This window comes from Enhydra lutris, unplaced genomic scaffold, assembly GCF_002288905.1.
Source record: "Enhydra lutris kenyoni isolate GAN:26980312 unplaced genomic scaffold, ASM228890v2 scaffoldscaffold4, whole genome shotgun sequence".
Classification (NCBI taxonomy): domain Eukaryota; kingdom Metazoa; phylum Chordata; class Mammalia; order Carnivora; family Mustelidae; genus Enhydra; species Enhydra lutris.
This window is the reverse complement of record NW_019154088.1, coordinates 8,972,580-8,994,353: the sequence shown is the minus strand read 5'-3', so window position 1 is coordinate 8,994,353 and position 21,774 is coordinate 8,972,580. Positions and strand designations below refer to the sequence as shown.

General features: G+C 40.0%; 2 protein-coding genes across 2 annotated transcripts in view; one reads left to right on the top strand and one right to left on the bottom strand.

The window, feature by feature from the left end:
- The first annotated feature begins 1,675 nt into the window (after positions 1–1,675).
- LOC111161278 (signal recognition particle 14) lies at positions 1,676–5,038 on the top strand. Its single transcript, XM_022524864.1, has 5 exons — positions 1,676–1,764; positions 1,902–1,974; positions 2,487–2,599; positions 4,198–4,230; positions 4,646–5,038. The coding sequence occupies exons 1-5, from the start codon at positions 1,741–1,743 to the stop codon at positions 4,733–4,735; spliced, it is 333 nt and encodes a 110-aa protein (XP_022380572.1). The 5' UTR covers positions 1,676–1,740; the 3' UTR covers positions 4,736–5,038.
- A 7,356-nt stretch (positions 5,039–12,394) lies between these two features.
- LOC111161858 (eukaryotic translation initiation factor 2 alpha kinase 4) overlaps positions 12,395–21,774 on the bottom strand; it is a 108,354-nt gene continuing 98,974 nt past the window's right edge. The window contains exons 34-39 of the mRNA XM_022525879.1: positions 19,590–19,648; positions 18,601–18,698; positions 16,520–16,588; positions 15,951–15,995; positions 13,164–13,282; positions 12,395–12,629 (exon numbers count right to left, since the gene is read on the bottom strand). Of these exons, the coding sequence (XP_022381587.1) occupies positions 12,572–12,629; positions 13,164–13,282; positions 15,951–15,995; positions 16,520–16,588; positions 18,601–18,698; positions 19,590–19,648 (448 nt within the window). The 3' untranslated portion in view covers positions 12,395–12,571. The remainder of the gene's footprint in view (positions 12,630–13,163; positions 13,283–15,950; positions 15,996–16,519; positions 16,589–18,600; positions 18,699–19,589; positions 19,649–21,774) is intronic.

Sequence of the window (21,774 nt, the reverse complement as noted above, 5' to 3'; positions counted from 1 at the left end):
CTGCTTCTCCCTCTCCCTCCCCTGCTCTTCCACTCCCCCTGCTTGTGCTCTCTTGCCCTGTCAAAGAAATAAATAAAATCTTTCAAAAAAAAAAAAAAAAGAGAGAGAGGAATTTGCAGTTATGATAAAATTAAGGATCTCGAGATGGGGAAATCATCTAGCCTCAGTGTTATTACAAGGTCCCTATAAGAGGGAGGCAGTAGGATCAAAGTAGTAGGAGATGTACTAGAAGAGGTTGTAATGATGGAAAGAAGGGGCCGCAAACCAAGGAATGAAATGGCTTCTTCTAGGACAATGAAACAGATTTTTACTCTGAAGCTTTCAGACACCGTGAAAACCTGCAGACACATTGATTTTAGATTTCTGACCTCCAGACATATAAAAGAACAAATTCATGCTGTTTTAAGCCATTAAGTTTGTGGTGATTAGCAATAGGTATACAACCCTCTAATTGGTTTCCCCATTTCCTGCTTTGTCATTCTACAGTGCATTCTCCATACCACAGATTGGGTGGGGGGACTTTTAAAATGTAAATTAGATTGTCACTGTCCTCTTTAAAACTTCCGTAACAAGAAGCTTCTCTTTGTGTTTGGAACAAAATCCAAACTTACTCTACCCATATGCCCTTCAGATGAGCTGGATACCTGCTACCTCTCCAAGCTCTCCACAGTCCTTCACTCCTCCCTGTGGACCCAGGGCAACTTGTTTCCCCGTTGGGGCCTTTGTTCTAGGCATTTCCTGTGTCTGAAACTCCGTCCCCAAATCTTTGAATGGCTGGTCCCTTTAGCTTTTGGCTCAAAGTTCTCCTCTAAGAGATCTTCCCTGACTGCAACCTCTCTCTCTCATTTGTATCACCCAGTTGTCTTCACAGCGTTCATCATTATCTGAAGCTATCATTATTTCCTGACCATTTCTTTAACCCAAGTTCCAGGAAACCAGGAACTTCGCTTATCCTGCTGTATCCCGTCTCTACAACAGTGTCTGGCTCAGGCCAAGAGGCCCTCAGTAAAAACCCCTTGCATGCTTAATGCTTGACTTCCCAGGGGTCCTACGGTTTATGGTTCGCGGTTCACGCTGGCTACTGGCAAAGCAGGGCCTGGAATGCAGGTCTCCTGCCTGAATGCAGAGGTGAAACGACCGGGCTCCAGTTCCTCTTGCTAGAGCTGGGGGTCACCCTTTATTTAGGAGACCCAGCCTGGTCAGAGTAGATAGTTCAAAGAACCGCCATGGGAACTTTGTATAATGATGACATGATAATGGAAACAACAATAACAAAGACAGTTGATGCTTATGGAGCACTTTCTGTGTGCCAGGCACTATTCCAGGTGTTAAATTCATTTTCTCTTCACAACCATACTCTGCATCGGATACCGTTATCACAGACTGAGGAAATGGGAGCACTGAGCTGTTAGGTAATTTGCCCAACATACAGCTGAATATACTATCGGTATACCACAGGTCTCCATCAAAGCCCTCTTTCGCGCTCCCTCACACTGACCCGCGTGAAACAACTTCTAAGTCGTTGAAATATCCGGCGGCCCGAGGGCCCTACAGCTGGGTAGTCTATGTGGGAGGCGGGGGCGTCCAGAGCGCAGGGGCTGGCGGAGGGAGAGGAGAGGAGGCAGGGACTGGTGGAAGAGAGTGTCAATCTAATAGCGGAAGTCCCGCCCAGTCCGGGTGGAGCTTCCGGCTCCAATTGCTTGGGCCTTATGCTGACACCGGGGAGCTAGCGGCGCCGGGATGGTGCTCCTGGAGAGCGAGCAGGTAAAGCCGGAGCGGGCCGGCTGAGGGACGGATGTTTGAGGCTTAGCTGGGGACCTCTGACGCCTGCTGTGGGAGGGACTGGGACTTGACGGGGCGAGGATTTGGGACTGCCTAACGGGTCCCGGCTTGTGTTCCAGTTCCTGACGGAGCTGACCAGACTGTTTCAGAAGTGCCGGTTGTCGGGCAGCGTGTTCATCACCCTGAAGAAGTGTAAGCAGCTGTCGACGCGGGAAGTCCAGAAGGAATTTGGGAGGCCGAGCGAGGCCTCGGCCGGGGTGCCCGGTGTCTCAGGGTGCCCAGTGTCGGGAGCCGAGGGCGGAGTCTGTCGGAGGCGCTTCCCCGCCTTCCCCAGCCTTCCTCCTCCTGTACTGGGCGCATTAAGGGCTGGGTAACCGGAGCATTAGGGATTGTGGCGCTTGCGACCCCCAGCATTTAGCCACCCAGGCTGATTCTGGTTACAGTGTGCCCCAGCCAGAGGGGACTTTTTTGAGGGGGGATGTCAAGGGTCCCAAACCCACGCCATTAATGAGATATCATCTGCTTTGCAGTTACGATGTTCCCGTCATTGAAATAACAAGTAGTTTCCCAAGGTTTGCCCAAGTTTGATGTAGTTAACAGATCTAGAGCAGTGGAGATGAATTTTAGGTTTTATCTACTACTTATTAACATCCTAACTGTTAACGTGTAGTGGCTGTGTTCATCAGGATGTGTTTTTCATGCAGATGATGGTCGAACTAAACCCATTCCAAGGAAGGGTTCTGTAGAGGGCTTTGAGCCCTCAGACAACAAGTGTCTGTTAAGAGCTACTGATGGGAAAAAGAAGATCAGCACTGTGGTGAGTTGGAGTCCTGACAGTACAATTTTGAAGTTAGAAGACTTGAACTTAACTTAGGATGGGCATATCTGAACCAGGTTTTTGCTTTTGCTTTGAATAAAGGCTAATGTAGCTTCCCACATGTTTCAGGATCAGGGCCACCTTTTATGACCCTAGTAGTAGGAAATTAAAGCAAAATTAAATTGAAGTCAAATACTCATTGGTTCTACTGAAGTTTTTGTGGAAATAAAATGAACATATTGATCCTTACACACAGTGGCATTGTAAGGAGCACTTGGCATAAATATTTGATTCTTAATTCTCTTAACTGTATTGGACCTTCAATGAACAGTTTCTTGGTACCCGATGATTTTACTTGTAAGCTGATAATTGGCTTGAATTTGTGGTTGACACAGCAAACATGTAGCTGTATGTTAGGCTTGCTACTAACAGAATATGGATTTAGTCAGTGGCCCTAGTGGTCTCTTTCAAGGTGGAGGTTGAATGTGGCAAAGCAATAGACTTTCTGGATTCTGAATGAATACTTCTTTACTTTTCTGGGGCAGAACCAGACTGCTCTTCAATCACATGAGGACAGGACATTCATGAGAATGTAGACCATAATTAGTTGATAAGTCTCCCTTTGCCAGTTATCTTGAGAGGACTTTTAAAATAAAGCAAACTTACGTGGTTTTATTTTATTTATTTATTTTTTTAAAGATTTATTTATTTATTTGACAGATTACAAGTAGGCAGAGAGCCAGGCAGAGAGGGGGGTGGGAAGCAGGCTCCTTGCTGAGCAGAGAGCCCGATGTGGGGCTCGATCCCAGGACCCTGGGATCACGACCTGAGCCGAAGGCAGAGGGTTTAACCCACTGAGCCACCCAGGCGCCCCGGTTTTATTTTTTTTTTAAAGATTTTATTTTTTGACAGAGAGATAGAGAACACAAGTAGGCAGAGTAGCAGGGAGAAGGAGAGTACCCGCTGAGCAGGGAGCCCGACGCAGGGCCAATCCCAGGACCCAGGGATTATGACCTGAGCCAAAGGCAGATGCTTAACCGACTGAGCCACCCAGGCACCCCAAATTTATGTGGTGTTTAAGAAACGAACTTGGGTATCATGAAATGTGAAAACCTTAGGAATCTTCAGAAGTAGATAGAATTTCTCTACTTTCTCTTGTGGTGGCTTGCATTTTGCTTAAATAGGCCTGAATTAATAGAAGGTGGGTTTAAAATAAAATGGGGTGGGAGTAGTTTAAATATATCTTGCACAAAAGATTAAAATGAAGTTTTCTGAAATCTCTGGAATCCAGGGAGAAAGTCAGTGCCATGTGTGTAAAAAAACTGCAGAGGTGAGAAACTTAGCTTTAGGAGCCCCCTTCTGCCTCTTTCCCTTCTTGATACAATTCTTATCTGGAAAAAAGTGCTGAGTTGCTTTGCTTCTTCCTCCAAGTAAAGTGGGGTAGAAGAATAGCTGTTAGTGTATTATGATCCCTAAAGTTGGAAAGATATATTTTAAAAATTATGATGTTTAATTAGGCTTTTGAGTTATTCCTGGGGTGAGACAGGATTCCTATATGGGTAATAGGGGTGCACCTTTCTTTTCTCTCCCTTTTCCAGGTGAGCTCCAAAGAAGTGAACAAGTTTCAGATGGTGAGTTTCTGGTGTTCCTTATATGCCCTTTCTCAAGCAAGAGTGAGCACAAAATTGAACACTGGGTTAAGAATGGTATTTCTTATGTTTTGCCAATACTTTGAGTAAAAGCTGCCAGGGTCCGAGTTTTACTTTCAACACTGATATTTTAAGGTAGATTTTGCATTTGGCTTCAGGTACATTCGTCCTACAGTATAGTTAAACAAGAAGTTGCCTATAATTTTCCCTTTTTGGTTGAAGAATGTCAGAAGCTGCTGTAATGTGAAAGAGTTTGTTTTCCTTTTACACCATTATGCATAGGATACAAACAAATGTTCCATCATATTATATGCTACTCTAAATTCATTATGGAAATGGGGCAGCCGCTCCACAATTTACAATTCTTCCCACTAAGTTCGTGCTGTGTGTCTTTTAGGCTTACTCAAATCTATTGAGAGCTAACATGGATGGGCTGAAGAAGAGGGACAAAAAGAGCAAGAGTAAGAAGAGCAAAGCAGCACAGTGAAGGGCACCAGATATCCATCTTTCACCAACTAACCACCGAATTACTATTTTTTCTTTGGTTTTTACTTTTGGCCACAAATCTAGGTTTCTGGTTCCCCCATAATAACTTTTCATGTGAGATGAATGTCATTTTGGATGGAAGAAAGGCTGCAGTGTTTACAGGATAGTTGTAAGAAGCCAAGTTTATTTGAGAATTGGCTGATTGGTCTTTGTTGTATGGTTGTGTATCCTGGGATTATAAAGTCTCTGTAGCCATCTATGTGAAGAACAATGGATCATTAAACCTGTATTTATCTGCACTGACCATCTGTTATTTATTACTTTTCCTACCCTCTGTGAATAGTTTCTGGTAATAATTACTAATTCTGGAGTGTTAGGATTATGAATAGCCTTTACCCCTATGTTCTAGGTTATTGGTATTAAAACCTGAGAGTTAAGGGTGCATGGTTTGCTCAGTTAAGTGTCAGATTCTTGTTTTCAGCTCAGGTTGTGATCTCAGGGTTGTGATATTGAGCCCCATGGCGGGCTCCACACTAGTGCAGAGTCTGCTTGATATTCTGTGCCTCTCCCTCTCCCTGTAGCCCTCTCCCCAACTCATGCACTCTGTCTCTCAAATAAAATATTTTTTTTTTTTAAGATTTTATTTATTTGAGAGAGCTCAAGCAGGGAGGAGAGGGATCCTGATGTGGGGCTCGATCCCAGGACCTCAGGATCATGACCTGAGCCAAAGGCAGATGCTTAGCCGACTGAACCACTCAGGTGCCCCTCAAATACAATCTTTAAAAAAAAAAACACACTTTTATAAAAAGTTGTATTCTTCCCAACTAGCTGTGTAATTTAACATCATTTCTTTTGCAGATTTGAATGAGTCACATAGCCAAGTGAGACTTTGCTTAATCACTTTAATAAGGATAAGCCCATTACAGAATCAGCAGAAATAACATTCCAAGTTAAATATAATACTGCATTTCTTTAAGCCCTTTGATTAAAAGCCCACCCCCCCAGCTCAGTTGGTTAGATTATGGTGCTGATAAGCCCTTTGATTTGGATATTTTTTTTTTTGTGGGAGGGGTAAAAGAATATTTTACTTTTTTCAAGAGAGCAGGTTTGCAAAATGGGTTATTGAAATTTTTTTTTAAGTGCCGGTATCTTGCATCCAAATGAAATTTTTTTTTAAATGCCAGTATAGTTAACATACAGTGTTAGAGTAATTTTAGGTGTACAACGTAGTGATTCAGCAATTCTATCAGTGCTCATCAGGATAAGTGAATTTTTAAAGATTTTATTTATTTATTTGTCAGGGACAGAGGGAGAGAGAGCGAGCGAGCACAGGCAGACAGAGAGGCAGGCAAAGGCAGAGGGAGAAGCAGGTTCCCTGCCGAGCAAGGAGCCTGATGTGGGACTCCATCCTAGGACACTGGGATCATGACCTGAGCCGAAGGCAGCCGCTTAACCAACTGAGCCACCCAGGCGTCCCAGGATAAGTGAATTTTTAATCCCCTTCAACTATTTCACCCATCTCCCCACCAACCTCTCCTCTGGTAACCATCAGTTTGTTCATATAGTTAAATCTCTTTGGTTTTTCTTTTTTTCTTCTTTTTGGTCTGTTTTGTTTCTTAAATTCCGCATGTGAGTATAAGAATATGGTATATATCTTTCTTTGACTTATTTCACTTAGCATTATACTCTCTAGCTCCATCCATGTTGCAAATTATAGGATTTCATTCTTTTTTATGGCTGAGTAATATTCCATGGTGTATAGTTATACCACTTTATCCATTCATCTACCGATGGACACAGAGTCTGTTCCATAATTGCCTATTGTAAATAATGCTGCAATAAACCTAGGGGTTCATCTATCTTTTCTATCTTTTCAAATTAGTGTTTTTGTATTCTCTGGGTAAATTCCCAGTAGTGAATTACTGGATCATATGGCAGTTCTTTTAAATTTTTTGAGGAAACTTCATACTATTTTCTACAGTATGGAAAACTTTACATTCCCACCAACAGTGCATGAGGGTTTCTTTTTCTCCACATCATTGCCTAGCACAATGTGGTTTTGATTTTAGCCATTCTGACAGGTTGGTGGTGATAATATATCTCATTGTGGTTTTAATGTGCATTTCCCTGATGATGAGTGATGTTGAGTTTTTTTTTTTTAAGATTTTATTTATTTGAGTGAAACAGAGAGCACAGAGAGGGAGTGAGAGGGAAAAACCACAGTCCCGGCAGAGCAGGGAGCCGGATGTGGGGCTCAATCCCAGGACCCCGACATCATGATCTGAACCAAAGGCAGACATTTAACCAACTGAGCCACCCAGGTGCCACTGATGTTGAGCATTTTTAATATGTCTGTTGGCCATCTGTTCTTTGGAGAAATGTCTGTTCCTGTTTTATGTCCATTTTTAATTGGATTATTTGGGTTTTTGGTGTTATGTAAGCTCTTTATATATTTTGGATACTAATCCTCTATCTGATATGTCATTTACAAATACCTTCTCCCATTCCATAGGTTTTCTTGTTAGTTTTGTTAATTGTTACCTTTGCTGTGTAGAAGTTTTATATTTTGATGTAGTCTCAATAGTTTCTTTTTGCTTTGTTTCCTTTGCCTCAGGAGACATCTAAAAAAACGTTGCTATGGCAGATGTCAGAGAAATGACTAGTTATGCTCTCATCTAGGACTTCTGTGGTTTCACGTCTTACAGTTAGGGTTCTTAATCCATTTTGAGTTTATTTTTGTGTATGGTGTAAGAAAGTGGCCATTTTTCTCAATACCATTTGCTGAAGAGATTTCCCCATTGCATATTCTTGCCTCCTTTGTCAAAGATTAATTGACTATATAGTCATGGGTTTATTAATGGGCTCTCTCTTCTGTTCCATTGATCTGTATGTCTGTACTGTTTGTACTATGCTGTTTTGATTACTACAGCTCAGTAAGTGTATCTTGAAATCTGAGATTGTGGTATGTCCCATTTTTTTTGTTCCTTTCCATATTGCTTTGGCTCTTTTGGTTTCTTTTATGGTTCCATACAAATTTTAGGATTGTTTGTTCTAGTTCTGGGAAAAATGTTGTTGGTATTCTGATAGAGATGGCATTAAATCTGTAGATTGATTTGGGTAGTGTGGACATCTTAATATTTGTTCTTCCAATCCATAAACAGAGTATCTTTCCATTTTTTTGTGTGTCATCTTCAGTTTTCATTAGTGTTTTATAGTTTTCAGAGTATAGGTCTTTGATCTCCTTGGTTAAGTTTATTTCTAGGTATTTTGTAATTTTTGGTGCAATTGTAAATGGGATTTTTTTTTTTTTTTTTTTTTTTTTAGTTTCTCTTTCTGCTACTTCATTGTTAGTATATAGGTATATAGAAATGCAATGGATTTCTGTATGTTGCTTTTGTGTCCTGCGACCTTACTGAATTCATTAATCAGTTTTAATAGCTTTTTTTTGTGGAGTCTTTATCATTTTCTTTATATAGTAGTATCATGACTTCTGCAAGTAGTGAATAAGGTTTTATTTTCTTGGGGTTCCTGGGTGGCTCAGTTCATTAATGTCTACCTTTAGCTCAGGTCATGATTCTGGGGTTCTGGAATCGAGCCCATCGGGTTCCCTCCTCAGCAGTCAGCTTCTCCCTCTCCCCTTCAACCCGTCCCCTGCTTGTGTGCTTCTCTCTAAATAAATAAAATATCTTTTTAAAAAACTTTTACTTTCTTACAAATTTGGATGCCTTTTATTTTATTTTATTTTTAAAGATTTTATTTATTTATTTGACAGAGATCACAAATAGGCAGAGAGGCAGGCAGAAAGAGGGGGGGGGGAAGCAGGCTCCCCGATGAGCAGAGAGCCAATGTGGGGCTCGATCCCATGACCCTGGGATCATGACCTGAGCCCAAGGCAGAGGCTTTAACCCACTGAACCACCCAGGTGCCCCCTTTTATTTCTTTTTTTGTCTCATTGCTATAACTGGGACTTCCAGTACTAAGTTGAATAAAAGTGGTGAGAGCAGACATCCTTGTCTTTTTCCTGGTCTTAGAGGAAATCTCTCATGTTTTCAACAATTGAGCATGATGTTAGCTGTGGGTTTTTCATATATGGCCTTCATTATGTTGAAGTCTATCTGTTGAGTCTGTTGAGAATTTTTATCATAAATGGATGTTGTACTTTGTCAAATGCTTTTTCTGCATTTGTTGAAATGATCATGCGTTTTTTATCCATTCTCTTGTTGATGTGATGTATCACATTGGTTGATTTGTGCATACTGAACCACTCTTGCATCTAAGGGATAAATCCCATTAATTGTGGTGAATGATTTTTTAAAATATGTTATTAGGGACACCTGGGTGGCTCAGTCAGTTAAGCCACTGCTTTCAGCTCAGGTCATGATCCCAGGGTCCTGGGATCGAGTTCCGCATCGGGCTCCTTGCTCGGTAGGGAGCTTGTTTCTCTCTCTGCCTCTGTCTGCCACTCTGCCTGCTTGTGCATGCGTGCGCGCACTCTCTCTCTGACAAATAAATAAATAAAATCTTTAAAAAATATATATTGTTGGATTCAGTTTGCTAATATTTTGTTGAGGATGTTTACATCTGTGTTCATTAGAGATATTGGCCTGTAGTTCTCTTTATTTGTAGTGTTCTGTTTGTTTCGTTTTAAGTACGCTCCACGCCTAACATGGAGCCCAAAGGGGGCTTGAACTCAAAACAAGATCAAGACCTGACTGAGATCAAGAGTCAGATGCTTAACCAACTGAGCCACCAAGGTGCCCCACATTCAGTTTTTTTGATTACTGATTTAATTTCATTGTTGGTAATTGATCTGTTTGAATTTTCTGTTTCTTCCTGATTCAGTTTGGGAGGTTATATGTTTCTAGAAATGTATCCGTTTCTTCTACGTTGTCTTAATTGGGTAGCATTTAATTTTCATAGTATTGCCTTATAATTCTTTGTATTTCTGTGGCGTCAGTTGTTATTTCTCCTTTCATTTCTGATTTTGGAGTCTCTCTTTTGTGAGTCTGGCGAAATGTTTATCAGTTTTGTTATCTTTTCAAAGAATAAGCTCCTGATTTCATTAATCTCTTCAATTGTTTCTCTTTGTTTTATTTCTGCTCTAATCTTTATTATTTCCCTTTAATACTGCTTTGGGGTTTTGTTGATTCTTTCTAGCTCCTTTAGGTATAAGCTTATATTATTTGAGATTTTTCTTGCTTCTCGATGTAGACCTCTTGCTATAAACTTCCCTCTTAGAACTGCTTTTGCCACACCCTGAAGATTTTGAACCATTGTATTTTCACTTTCATTTGTTTCCATGTTATTTTTTTATTTCCTTTTTGATTTTTGTGGTTGACCCAGTCAGTCACTGTTGAGTAACATCTTATTTAAGCTGTGTATTTGTGCCCTTTCCAGACTTTTTTTTTTTTTTTAAGATTTTATTTATTTATTTGCCAGAGAGCAAGCACAAGCAGAGAGCAGCAGGATGAGGGAGAAGCAGGCTCCCCACGGAGCAAGAAGCCCGATGTGGGTATTAATCCCAGCACCCTGGGATCATGACCTGAGCCAGGTGTCCCTCTTTCCAGGAAGATTTTTTCTTGTGGTTGAGTTCTAGTACCATAGCATTGTGATTGGAAAAGTTGCATGGTGTAACTTACTTGTTGAGGCTTGCTTAGTGGACTGATTTGTGATCTCTTCTGGAGAGTGTTCCATGTGCACTTGAATGGAATGTGTATTTTGCTGTTTTATAATGGAATGTTGAGAATATATTTGTTAGATCCATCTTGTCCCGTATATCATTGAAAACCAGTTTCCTTGATTTTCTGCTAAGATGATCTATCTTTTGATATAAGTGGGCTGTTAAAGTCCCCTACTGTTACTGTATTATTCTTGATTACTTCCTTTGTTTACTGCCTGCTTTAGGTATTTGGGTGCTTCCATGTTGGGTGCATAAAGAGTTTTAATTGTTATGTTCTCTTGTTGGATTGTCCCTTTATTATTATGTAGTGCCCTTCATCTCTTGTTAAAGTCTTTCATTTATTTTTATTTTACTTTTTTATAGACTTTTTTTTTTTTTTACGATTTTATTTATTTATTTGACAGAGGGAGCACAAGCAGGGGAGCAGCAGAGGGAGAGAGAGAAGCAGGTGTCGGGAGCCTGACGCAGGGCTCCATCCCAGAATCCTGGGATCATGACCTGAGCCAAAACCATACACTTAACCAACTGAGCCACCCAGGCACCCCAGGATTTATTTGAGAGAGAGAGACTGTGGGGTTGTGGGGAGGGACAGAAGCAGAGAGGGAGAGAGCAAGAATACCAAGAAGACTATGTGTTAAGCACAGACCCACAGTGCTCAGTGTGGGGCTCCATCTAATGACCTTGAGATCACGAACTGAGCCAAGACCAAGAGTCAGACACTTAATAACACAGGTTAACCCAGGTACCCTAATACTCTATTTTAAAGTCCATTTTGTCCCATATAAGGATTGCAACACCCCGCCCCTCCTTTCTTTTCACTCCCATTTGCATAAACGCTTTCTCATCCTTTCACTTTCACTTTGCAGGTGTCTTTGGGACTGAAATGAGTGTCTTATAGTCAACATGTAGATAGGTCTTACTTTTTTATCCATCACCTTTGTTCTTTGATTGGAGCATTTAGTCCATTTGCAAAGTAATTTTTGATAGTTTGGTACTTAGTGTCATTTTGTTACTTATTTTTATTTAAATTTGTTAGTTAACATATAGTGTAGTATTGGTTTCAGGAGAATTTAGTGATTCATTACTCACATGTAACACCCAGTGCTCATCATAACTGCCCTCCTTAATGCCCACCACCCATTTAGCCCATCCCCCCACTCCCCTCCCCACCCACAACCCTCAGTTCTTTATAGTTGATTGAGAGTTACTTATGGTTTGGGGCACTTAGGTGGCTCAGTCCATTAAGCATCTGCCTTTGGCCCAAGTCATGATCCTGGAGTCCAGGGATTCAGCCCCACATCAGGCTCCCGGTTGACCCAGGGAGTCTGCTTCTCCCTCTTCTGCCCTTCCCCCAACTTGTGTCCATGCTCTCTCACTCTCAAATCTTTTTTTTTTAAAGTCACTTATGGTTTCCCTGCCTCTCTGTTTTTATTTCTCCTTCCCTTCTCCTGTGTTCGTTTGTTTGGTTTCTTAAATCCCATGTATGAGTAAGATCATGATATAGGTCTTTGACTGACTTTGCTTAGCATCATACACTCTAGTTCCATCCACAGTGTTGCAAATGCAAGATTTCGTTTTTTGATGACTGAATAATACTCTATTGTGTATATATATCACATCTTCTTTCTCCATTCATCAGTCGATAGAAATTTGGGCTCTTTCCATAATTTGGCTGTATTATGACCTGAGCCAAAAGCATGGCACTCCCTTCTGCTGAAAGTTTCTGCTGAGAAATTAGCCGATAGCCTTACAGGGTTTCCCTGTAGTAACTGTTTTTTCTTGCTACTTTAAAATTCTATTCACTACTACTTTTGCTGCTTTAATTACTGTGTGTCTTGATTTGGACCTTTGGGATTGATTTATTGGGAGGCTTGGGCACTTCCTTAGTCATTAGAATTAAGGGGAAAAAACAGGGCTATTTTGTGTTCTAGTGCCACAAAGCCTTCAGTCTTAACAGATTTGCAACTTAAAAGCAGCAGGTATATGAAAGCATTTATTATATTAAAAAAGATAAATTTATATATTACATATGAAAAACTTACAAAGCTCAACTTTGTAGGCAGCTTCTTACAATGTAAAGTTAAAATTACAATGAATGTACAACAATTCATAGGATAAGCTCCTGTCTTAGAACAAGATAATGGCCATTCTTTAGGATTAAAATAAGATTCGGTAGTAGTCGTCTCTGTAGCTGTACAGGAATAATACAGATACCCTGCAAAAGAGAAAAGGTAGGATCAATCTAATGGATGAAGAACAAACTTAAATTTTTTTTAGAACACTTAACTGTAAGTTTTGTTTAAAAAAAAAAGACGGAAGGCTAGTGATTAAAGAAATGATATGTTACAGAAGCTTTGAGTGGCATGGGTCTGTATGTAAGGCCCTACATAAAACACTTCACAGGTCTTCTTGTTGCCTTTTAAGCAGATGGTAACATGAATGACTGGCATTCCCACGTGAGGACCTACAGCAAAGCAGTCACAGCAGTTCCCTTTAATGTAGACACTGCTAGAAGTTGCCTGGGTGACGAAAATTGTAATTGGGACAGCTACTCCTGGCAGTACTGTGTTTTGTTATTGACAAATCGTGACTGTGATTGCAGTCCTGAACAAGATTTACTGATTATCAGGTGCAGTTCTAACAATGGTTTATCAGCCATCAACCCTCAACAAGACAATAAAATGTGTCACTTTAAATCCCTTGAGTTTTAACCCATGCTGAAACCTGTAATACCTTAGCAATAACTTACTTTTTTTCCACTTTGATGTTATAAATTTCATCACAGACTAATTTGAGGTATCTCTGCTTTGGCAGGCGTGACAGCAGCTGCTTCACAGTTGTGTTAAATGCCTGTTCATCAGCATCCCACTAGGAAAAATAGATAAGACTTAATACAGCTACTGTTTATTAACTGGCTTTTCCTGGGTCACTGACGAAATGCCACTGCCATTCCCCCTTTAAGTGTACTGAAAAAATTATCAGTTATAGATAGAACCAGTGGGGCGACTGCTGGGGTTCTTCCTTTGAAGCATCAATTTTCTTTACAACAACACTCCTTAGTAGATCCCCAATAGCTCAGTGCTTCAGCCACAGTGTGCTACTGTGACTTTAGACCAGTTATTTCTGCCCATTTATTTTGTGGAAAACGGAAGTACCACCTCTGTGTGCCTCCATCTGAGTGGATCATAAAGCAGTAATTGCCAGCACAGTGGCATATATGCTCATTTATAAGATGACATCAGAAAGTGTATGAAATGTCAGTTCTGGAGCAAATCTGACGAAATGCTCCAGATAGGCAAAAAAGGTATTATTTAATAGGATATTAAAAAAAAAAAAATCTATAGCTGTGATTATAATTCGTTATCTTTGCTATTAAGAATACTTAGATTTTTTATTTTTTTATTTTATTTTTTTTTTTAAATATTTATTTATTTATTTATTTGACAGACAGAGATCACAAGCAGGCAGACAGGCAGGCAGAGAGAGAGGAGGAAGCAGGCTCCCTGCTGAGCAGAGAGCCTGATGGGCTCGATCCCAGGACCCTGGGATCATGACCTGAGCCATAGACAGAGGCTTTAACCCACTGAGCCACCCAGGTGCCCCAAGAATACTTAGATTTTTTAAAGTTACTAGGCTATTTGATAAGGTTACCCACTAAAAACTTCTTAAATCCATTATGGTTAACATACAGTATCATAAGTTTCAGCTGTACAATAGAGTGATTCAACAGTTCTATACTTTATTCCATATTCATCATGAGAAGTGTACTCCTTAATCCCCATCACCTATTTTACCCATCTCCCCACCCACCTCCCCTCTGGTAACCATGAGTTTAGTCTCTATAATTAAGAGTGTTTCTTGGTTTGTCTTTTCTTTGCTCATTTTCTTTGTTTCTTAAATTCCACATAAAAGGGGAATCATTTGGTATTTGTCTTTCTCTGGTTTATTCCACTTAGCATTCTGCTCTCTAGCTCTATCCATGTTGTTGCAAATGGCACGATTTCATTTTTTTTTTAATGGCTGAATTTTCCATTATGTTCTACACACACACACACACACACACACCCATCCCCCCACATCTTTATCATTCATTTATCAGTGGACATTTGGCTGCTTCTGTAATTAGGCTATTGTAAATAAAGCTGCTATAAACATAGGGGTGCATGTATCTCTTTGAATTAGTGTTTTGTATTTTTGGGATAAATACCTAGTAGTGCATTTACTGGATTGCAGAGTAGCTCCATTTTTATTTATTTATTTATTTTTTTAAGATTTTATTTATTTGACGGGGGGGTGGGGAACACACACAGGGGAAGCAGCAGGCAGAGGGACAAGGAGAAGCAGGCTCCCTATTGAGCAGGGATCCTGATGCAGGGCTCAGTCCCAGCACTATGACCTGAGCTGAAGGCAGATGCTTAACGGACGGAGCCACCTAGGCACCCCATTTTTAACTTTCCAGTCTGTATTCCTACCAACTGCATTAGGGTTCCTATTTCTCCACATCCTCTCCAACACTTGTTTCTTGCCTTGTTGATTTTAGCCATTCTAACAGATATGAAGTGATATCCCACTGTAGTTTTAGTTTGTATCTCCCTGATGTAAAGATGTTCAACATCTTTACATCTGCCTGTTGGCCATCTGTATTTATTCTTTGGAAGAACGTCTGTCCATGTCTTCTGCCCATTTTTTAATTGGATTATTTGTTTTCTGTGCTACCCATAAAAGTTTTAAATATATATAATGACCTAACTTAATTTTTACAAAAATATCTTCCATGTAGTTCTAGTTCTATATATCCTTCCCTAGTTGAAATGAAGGTCTGAGGCAGCATTGTATGGTGGTTAGGAATATAGATTCCCCTAGCCTAAGTTCAAATCTTGGCTCTGTTAGCATTACTAGTAAGTTAACCTTGAACAAGATACTTAATATCTCTTCTTCCATTCTCCATAAAATGTAAAATCCTTCCGCTTCTGTTTGTTTATATAATGGGGATAACAGTACCTACTTGAGCTTGTTATGATTAAATGAATTAATATTTGAAAAATGCTTAGAGTAAGGCCTGCCAGAGCCTGACACACACAGTAAATGTGTGAGATGTTAATCTCTGAAATTTAAAAGTCACTAGAAAATTACGATTCTCTCAAAATCTGATTTAGTTGTTTAGTAATATCTATGTCACATAAAAGGAACAATGTTAAGTAAATTCCTGGAGCTGCCCCCAAAATACCTAGCATCACTAAGAAAGTAATGCCATTTTCTTTCTTTCTTTTTTAAGATTTTATTTATTTTAAAGACAGACATCACAAGTAGGCAGAGAGGCAGAGAGAAAGGGAAGCAGGTTCCCTGCTGAGCAGAGAGCCTGATGCGAGGCTGGATCCCAGGACCCTGGGATCATGACCTGAGCCGAAGGCAGAGGCTTTAACCCACTGAGCCACCGAGGCACCCAGTAATGCCATTTTCAACTATGTTTTGGCAAAATAATAGCAAAGCTTTGGAATTTCAAAGGCCACAATGCACAAGAATTCATCTTGCTTACCTCTAATGATAAAAACTGTAAGATTGTTTCTTTGGGTAGATCCACCTGTTGATACACAAAAATGTCATCTGTCAGGGGACCCTAGGCAGCACATACTGACTTGTCACAATGGTGTCACTTTGGATGGAGCAACATGAATCAGGCTTACACAATCTGGGATGCTACTGTGCTGTATCAAATCAAGCACATATAAATGAACCATAGAGTAGTAAGATGTCAGCACTGGCAAACAGATAACCCCCAGTCCTCATAGTACACTCCAAAGGCTTCATGCTGCTGCCTATACTCCGTGTGCTAATAAGGCAAAGGTCTGAAACATTTTAGAAAAATGGTGATTCTTGTTTTTACTTCCCCTGCCCCCTGCAATCTTCCAGATGAAGAAAACAGGACAAACACAAAACCTTCCATTTTCTCCCCAGTTTTTACAGATTTAGATTACATGTGGTTCACATCAGTGATGAAAGGCCTGCATCCCCAAACTGCATGGGGAGCAAAAATGCCCTGACCTCTGAGGAAATGACTTTGATGACAGGGACACAGGCAGTTTTCAAAATGTTAGAGCAACTTACAGCCAGAATTTCAATTTCACTGCTTTTCTGATGTAAGTTGGCAAGGGAGGTCTGAAGTCGTGTTTGTACCTAAACAAGAAGACATGTCAGAATTCAGAACCTGTCAACACAAATTATTGTTCTTGCCATTTTATTTCCTATTGTAGTAAACAACCATGAGGGACAAACTAAGGCCTAGCAGGGCTTCCAAAGATTATCGAGGGACTTGGAAAGATGAATGCCCAGCCTATCTGGATCTCGGGACAACTGAGATTTTATAGTTTTTTTGTTTGTTTGTTTGTTTTAAGATTTGTAATTGACAGCAAGAGAAGAACACAAGCAGGGAGGAGTGGTAAAGAGAGAAGCAGGCTTCCTGTCCAGCAGGGAGCCCAATGCAGGGCTCGATCCCAGGACCCTGGGATCATGACCTGAGCCAAAGGCAGCTGTTTAACAACTGAGCCCCCCAGGTACCCTCTAAAGCCTGTTTTGATAATAATCCACTTACTTATTTCTTTATAATTTTGAAATGACACCTAGAAGCTCAGGGCATTGAAACTGCATGTGGAAGTAAGGGGATTTTGGTATTAAGCTAAATTTGGAAAAAGGGGAAGATGATAGCAATAAGGACATGGAACTGAAATATGGTAGGGGATGAGTGTAGAACAAAGATGTGAAAATGAGTTGCCGGTCCACTATACTGAGAAACAGCTAAGAGTGCGATATAAAAATGAGGTAACTTAATCTTTTCTATTTTGATCTAGTCTTTTTTTTTTTTTTTTTTTTTAAGATTTGTTTACTTGACAAACCATAAGAGACTCTTAAAGTGAGGGTTGCTAGGGGGATATGGAAGGCAGGGATAGGGCGGCTGGGTTATGGACATTGGGGAGGGTATGGACTATGGTGAGTGCTGTGAAATGTGTAAGCCTGATGGTCCACAGACCTGTACCCCTGGGGCAAATAATACATTATATGTTAATTAAAAAAAATATTTGAGAGAACAAGTATGAGCAAGCAGAGAGGCTGAGAGAAAGAGAAGGAGACTCCACCCTGAGCATGGTGCCCGACTTGGGGCTTGATCTCACAATGCTTAGATCATGACTTGACCCAAAAGCAAGAGTCAGAAAACTTAACTGAGCCACCCAGGTGCCCCTCTAATCATATTTCTAAATAATGACTGCTCTCTAATACCCACTTCCCAAGTGAGGCCAGTGTCCTGATTTAGCTCATTAACCGGAGGACTGCCCTATCTTTCCTCCCCACCTATTAATATCCTTCAGGGATTCCCTGCTCCAGGAAGTCTTCATCTATCATCCAAGCAGACACCGATCTCTACAATGTGCCCATGTCCAACACTCACTTTCAGTGTATCTAATTCAGCATTCTGTTACTTCTCTTTTGTTGTTCTCTAAGTATATAATGCCTATGCTTCTAAGGTTATAAACTCTTTGAGGATTGGGGTCATGCCATATGTCTTTTAAATTTTATGCAGCATTTCACACAGAATCAGGCTGATAGCAAATACCAAAAACACGTATGCAGTGAGAAACCTGCTTAAAAGTCTTGGAATAGTTCTCTTCTTCTTTGTTTCTTTTTTTTTTTTCAATAAATATTTTATTTATTTATATATTTGTCAGAAAGAGCGCACAAGCAGGGGGAGCAACAGGCAGAGAGAGAAACAGCCTCCCTCCTAAGCAAGCAGCCCAATGTGGGACCTGACCCCAGGATTTGGACGTGGGCTGAAGGCAGACGCTCAACCAACTGAGCCACCCAGGCATCCCTGCTCTGTTACTTAGAACAGAAACAAAGCAACCCCATCTGTCATTAGATCCAAATCACAAAGTCTTTGTTTAGATCAAGTAATTCTGACAGTGCTTCTCGTGACAGTGCTTGTAGGTGCCCATAGTGTACATGGATGCCTCTTTGAGAGGACAAATGGAGCAGAATCCTAACACCAGAGAGATGCCTTGTTGATGACATTTTCAGAAGCTACCAAGTTAAGGAAGTGCAAAGAAAACTCTTTCCAGGAAACCATTTCTTATCTTCCTTTCCTGTTTTCTTCCTCCTTTGTAGTTTACATTGAAAGCTGAGGAAAGTATATGTACCTGAGTTTCATATCGCCTCCGAGTACTGGCTGACAACTTCTCTGGGGCTATCACACTCACAATGGGGACAACTGCAGCTCCATGGATTTCAAACAAACCTGAAACAGAGTTGCCAAATTTATGGTCTTATCTGGTCCCACTTTCTGTAACACACCACAGAGATGGCAGAGATAGAGGAATCCAATCTAGTGTGATTCTATGGGCTAGATTTCTATCTGGGCTTTGTTTTCCGTCTCTGCAACTAGCTGCTCCTGACCTGGAGGAACCCAGAACCCTAACACCCAGCAGTTTCAGTGCTTCTGTCAAGATTCCCAGCCTTCTCTCAGGTGGGAGTGGGGGCAGAAAATGACAAAGACGTAGGGATTCTATACAAGTTACCCAAACTTCATGAACCTAAAGCAAAAAAAATAAAATAAAAATAAAATCAAACTTACTATCTCTCAAACTCTAATACTTTAAATTCCTCAAAGTATTTGAAATCTAACAGTGGCAGAAGGTCAGTACTAACAAACCAAAAAGACCCAGTTCTTTGTTAAAAGGCAAATATGTCTTCCTGTGGACTAACTGGGACATTTCTTTTTCAGTAAGACTAGCAGATGTGATGAAACTAAAGACTTAACTATCACCACTGCTCCCTCTTGGCTTTCAATCTTATGTGTGGGGAAAATTCCCAGGAAAATTAACCACATTTAATTTGTACAGTAAACTGAGTCAAAGGAAGATTAAACTGGTTGTGAAAATAAGACAGGAAGACAGAGCTGTACTGCAATTAGAGTAATCACTAAACTCCTAGTCCTCCTCTAGGATGAGTTTCAAAGCATAGAGAGAAATTCCATTTGGTACAATTAATTGTATCTGTTACTTTAAAGATACATTTCTGATGCAACAAGGAGTTAGAGCAACAAACACACACACACACACACACACACACACACACACACACACACACCACACAGCATTATCATGTTTAGATTATAATTAGTCAATACCTGAAGCATTAGAAAAGGACCCCTTCAGATTTTGCACTGCAAGATTATCAGAAGCTTCTCTAAAAACAAGCAAACAAAAACAATTAGAAAACAGTCAGTAGAGCAACACAACAAAGATAACTTAAAGTGAGCCATTTTTTCCTATTCAATGTAGAAATTAAATATTGGTTATTAGTGGGAGAAATAAAATTTGAACTTAATTATGCTTTTGGTCAGGAGCCATTAAGAATTATAAAGGATGTCATTTCAAATTAAATGCCCAAAGACAACATTTGGATTTATTCAGCTATGTTTGAAATGCTAGCTCAACATAAGAGGCTAATTTCAATGAACTATAACGGGTGTTCTTTCCGCTCTGCTCACAATACAAGAAAACATTAGCATCCGCGTGCCCCACCTTTATTATGGCAGCAATCTTGGTGATCATCCACAAGAGAACATTTAGTAATGGGAGATTCTTTCAAAAGCTGTGAATGGATATTTCTTTAAAGATTGAATTAGCTTACAGCCTTTGAGAGACACAATAGCACTCTATCTTGGGAAAATAGGGAAGTAATCATGCACATGGAGGAGAGATCTTAAACTATTCCCTGCTAAAACTGAATCCCATCTGGGCCTTTTAAGTGTCTTAATAATGTTTGTCTGTACTATTAATTGAGTATTTTATGTTTTCTCTTCTAAACCTCTACCTTTTTTGGAGGTCAGTAATCCTAATACCTGGTACTTCTAGAACATTTTATTTCCTCAGAAAAAGCCTGATAGTGAATTTATTCAAGCTAGGTGCAGATGGGAAGGAGCCTGGGGTGAGGGAGGGAGAAGAAAGTAGAATGTTTATTTTATATAAGCCAAGGTTTTTCACTGTTGGCACTATGACATTTGGGGCCAGGTAATTTTTGGGTGGGGGTATTGGGGGGGTCAGTCATGTGCACTGTAGGATGACTAGCAGTATCCCTGGTCTCTAGTAGATACTAGTAGCACCCCCAGTTTTAACTACCCAAAATATCTGCAAGCAGTGCCAAATGTCCCCTGATTAAGAATCACTGATAAAAGCAAAAAAAAAAAAAGTATTTTTGATTATAAGCATATATAAAAATTATGTAAATAGTAAATAAGCATATATATTATAAAAATATAAAGCAAATATTTTTTTAAAGTTGTACATTTATAGAAAGTTATAGAAATTTAAAGAAAATTAAGATCCCTTGTAATCCCACTATAACTATAGTTATTTCTGGTTAAAAATAGTTAAAAATTGGGGGGGGCACATGGGTGGCTTGGTCAGTTAAGCATCTGCCTTTAGCTCAGGTCATGATCCCAGGGTCTTGGGAAAAGCCCCGCATCGGGTTCTCTGCTCAGTGGGGAGTCTGCTTCTCCCTCTCACTCTCCCTCTGTGCTCTCTCTCAAATAAATAAATAAAAATATTTTAAAAAATCTGATATATCATTCCAGACAGTAGGCTATGTATTTTGGTTGAAAAAACCAGGATCATTTATCTTACCTGTGGACAGATTTCAATAATAAATTCAGCTATGTAAGAATCATCTTTTTTTTTTTTTTTTTAAATAAATTCTACACCCAATGTGGCCCTCGAACTCATGACCCTGAGATCAAGAGCTACATGCTCTAGTGACAGAGCCAGCCAGGCACCCCTAGAATCATCCTTTTTTAAAGGCTGTACACCATTTCATTGTATTTACTATAATCCAAACAATTTTCTACCCATCAGTGTTATAATACTGTTGGAGATTCTCCAAGTGTTGTCTAGGGAGCTCTGAAGTTCCTGAGGTCCTTGCACAGGTCTGCAAGGTCAAAACAATTTTCACCATAATATAAAATGTTATTTATCTTTTTTACAGATTTAAAAAGCCTATTCCAAACCTCTACCTTTTTTGGGTCATCCTTTCACAAATGTGTTATGGAATTTTCCAGAGACTGTATGATGGATGATAGTAAAACAGACTGAATGCAGACGCAGATAGTGACAATCTAGTTTTTTTCTACTTAAGTGTTAAAGAAATTATAAAAATGTAAAACAATGCATTATCTGTAAAATGTCAAATTGTCACTCTTCCAACATTTTTATTTTGGAAAATGGATTTATTTTTTTAAAGATTCTTAACTTATTTGTGTGTGTGAGAGAGAGAGCACATATGAGCGGGGAGGGAGGGGCAGAGGGAGAGGAAGA

Coding starts and splice junctions, on each gene's coding strand:
- LOC111161278 (XM_022524864.1), top strand. CDS start 1,741: ATGGTGCTCCTGGAGAGCGAGCAG. Junction 1,765..1,901: donor TGCTCCTGGAGAGCGAGCAG/GTAAAGCCGGAG, acceptor CTTGTGTTCCAG/TTCCTGACGGAGCTGACCAG. Junction 4,231..4,645: donor AAGTGAACAAGTTTCAGATG/GTGAGTTTCTGG, acceptor TGTGTCTTTTAG/GCTTACTCAAATCTATTGAG.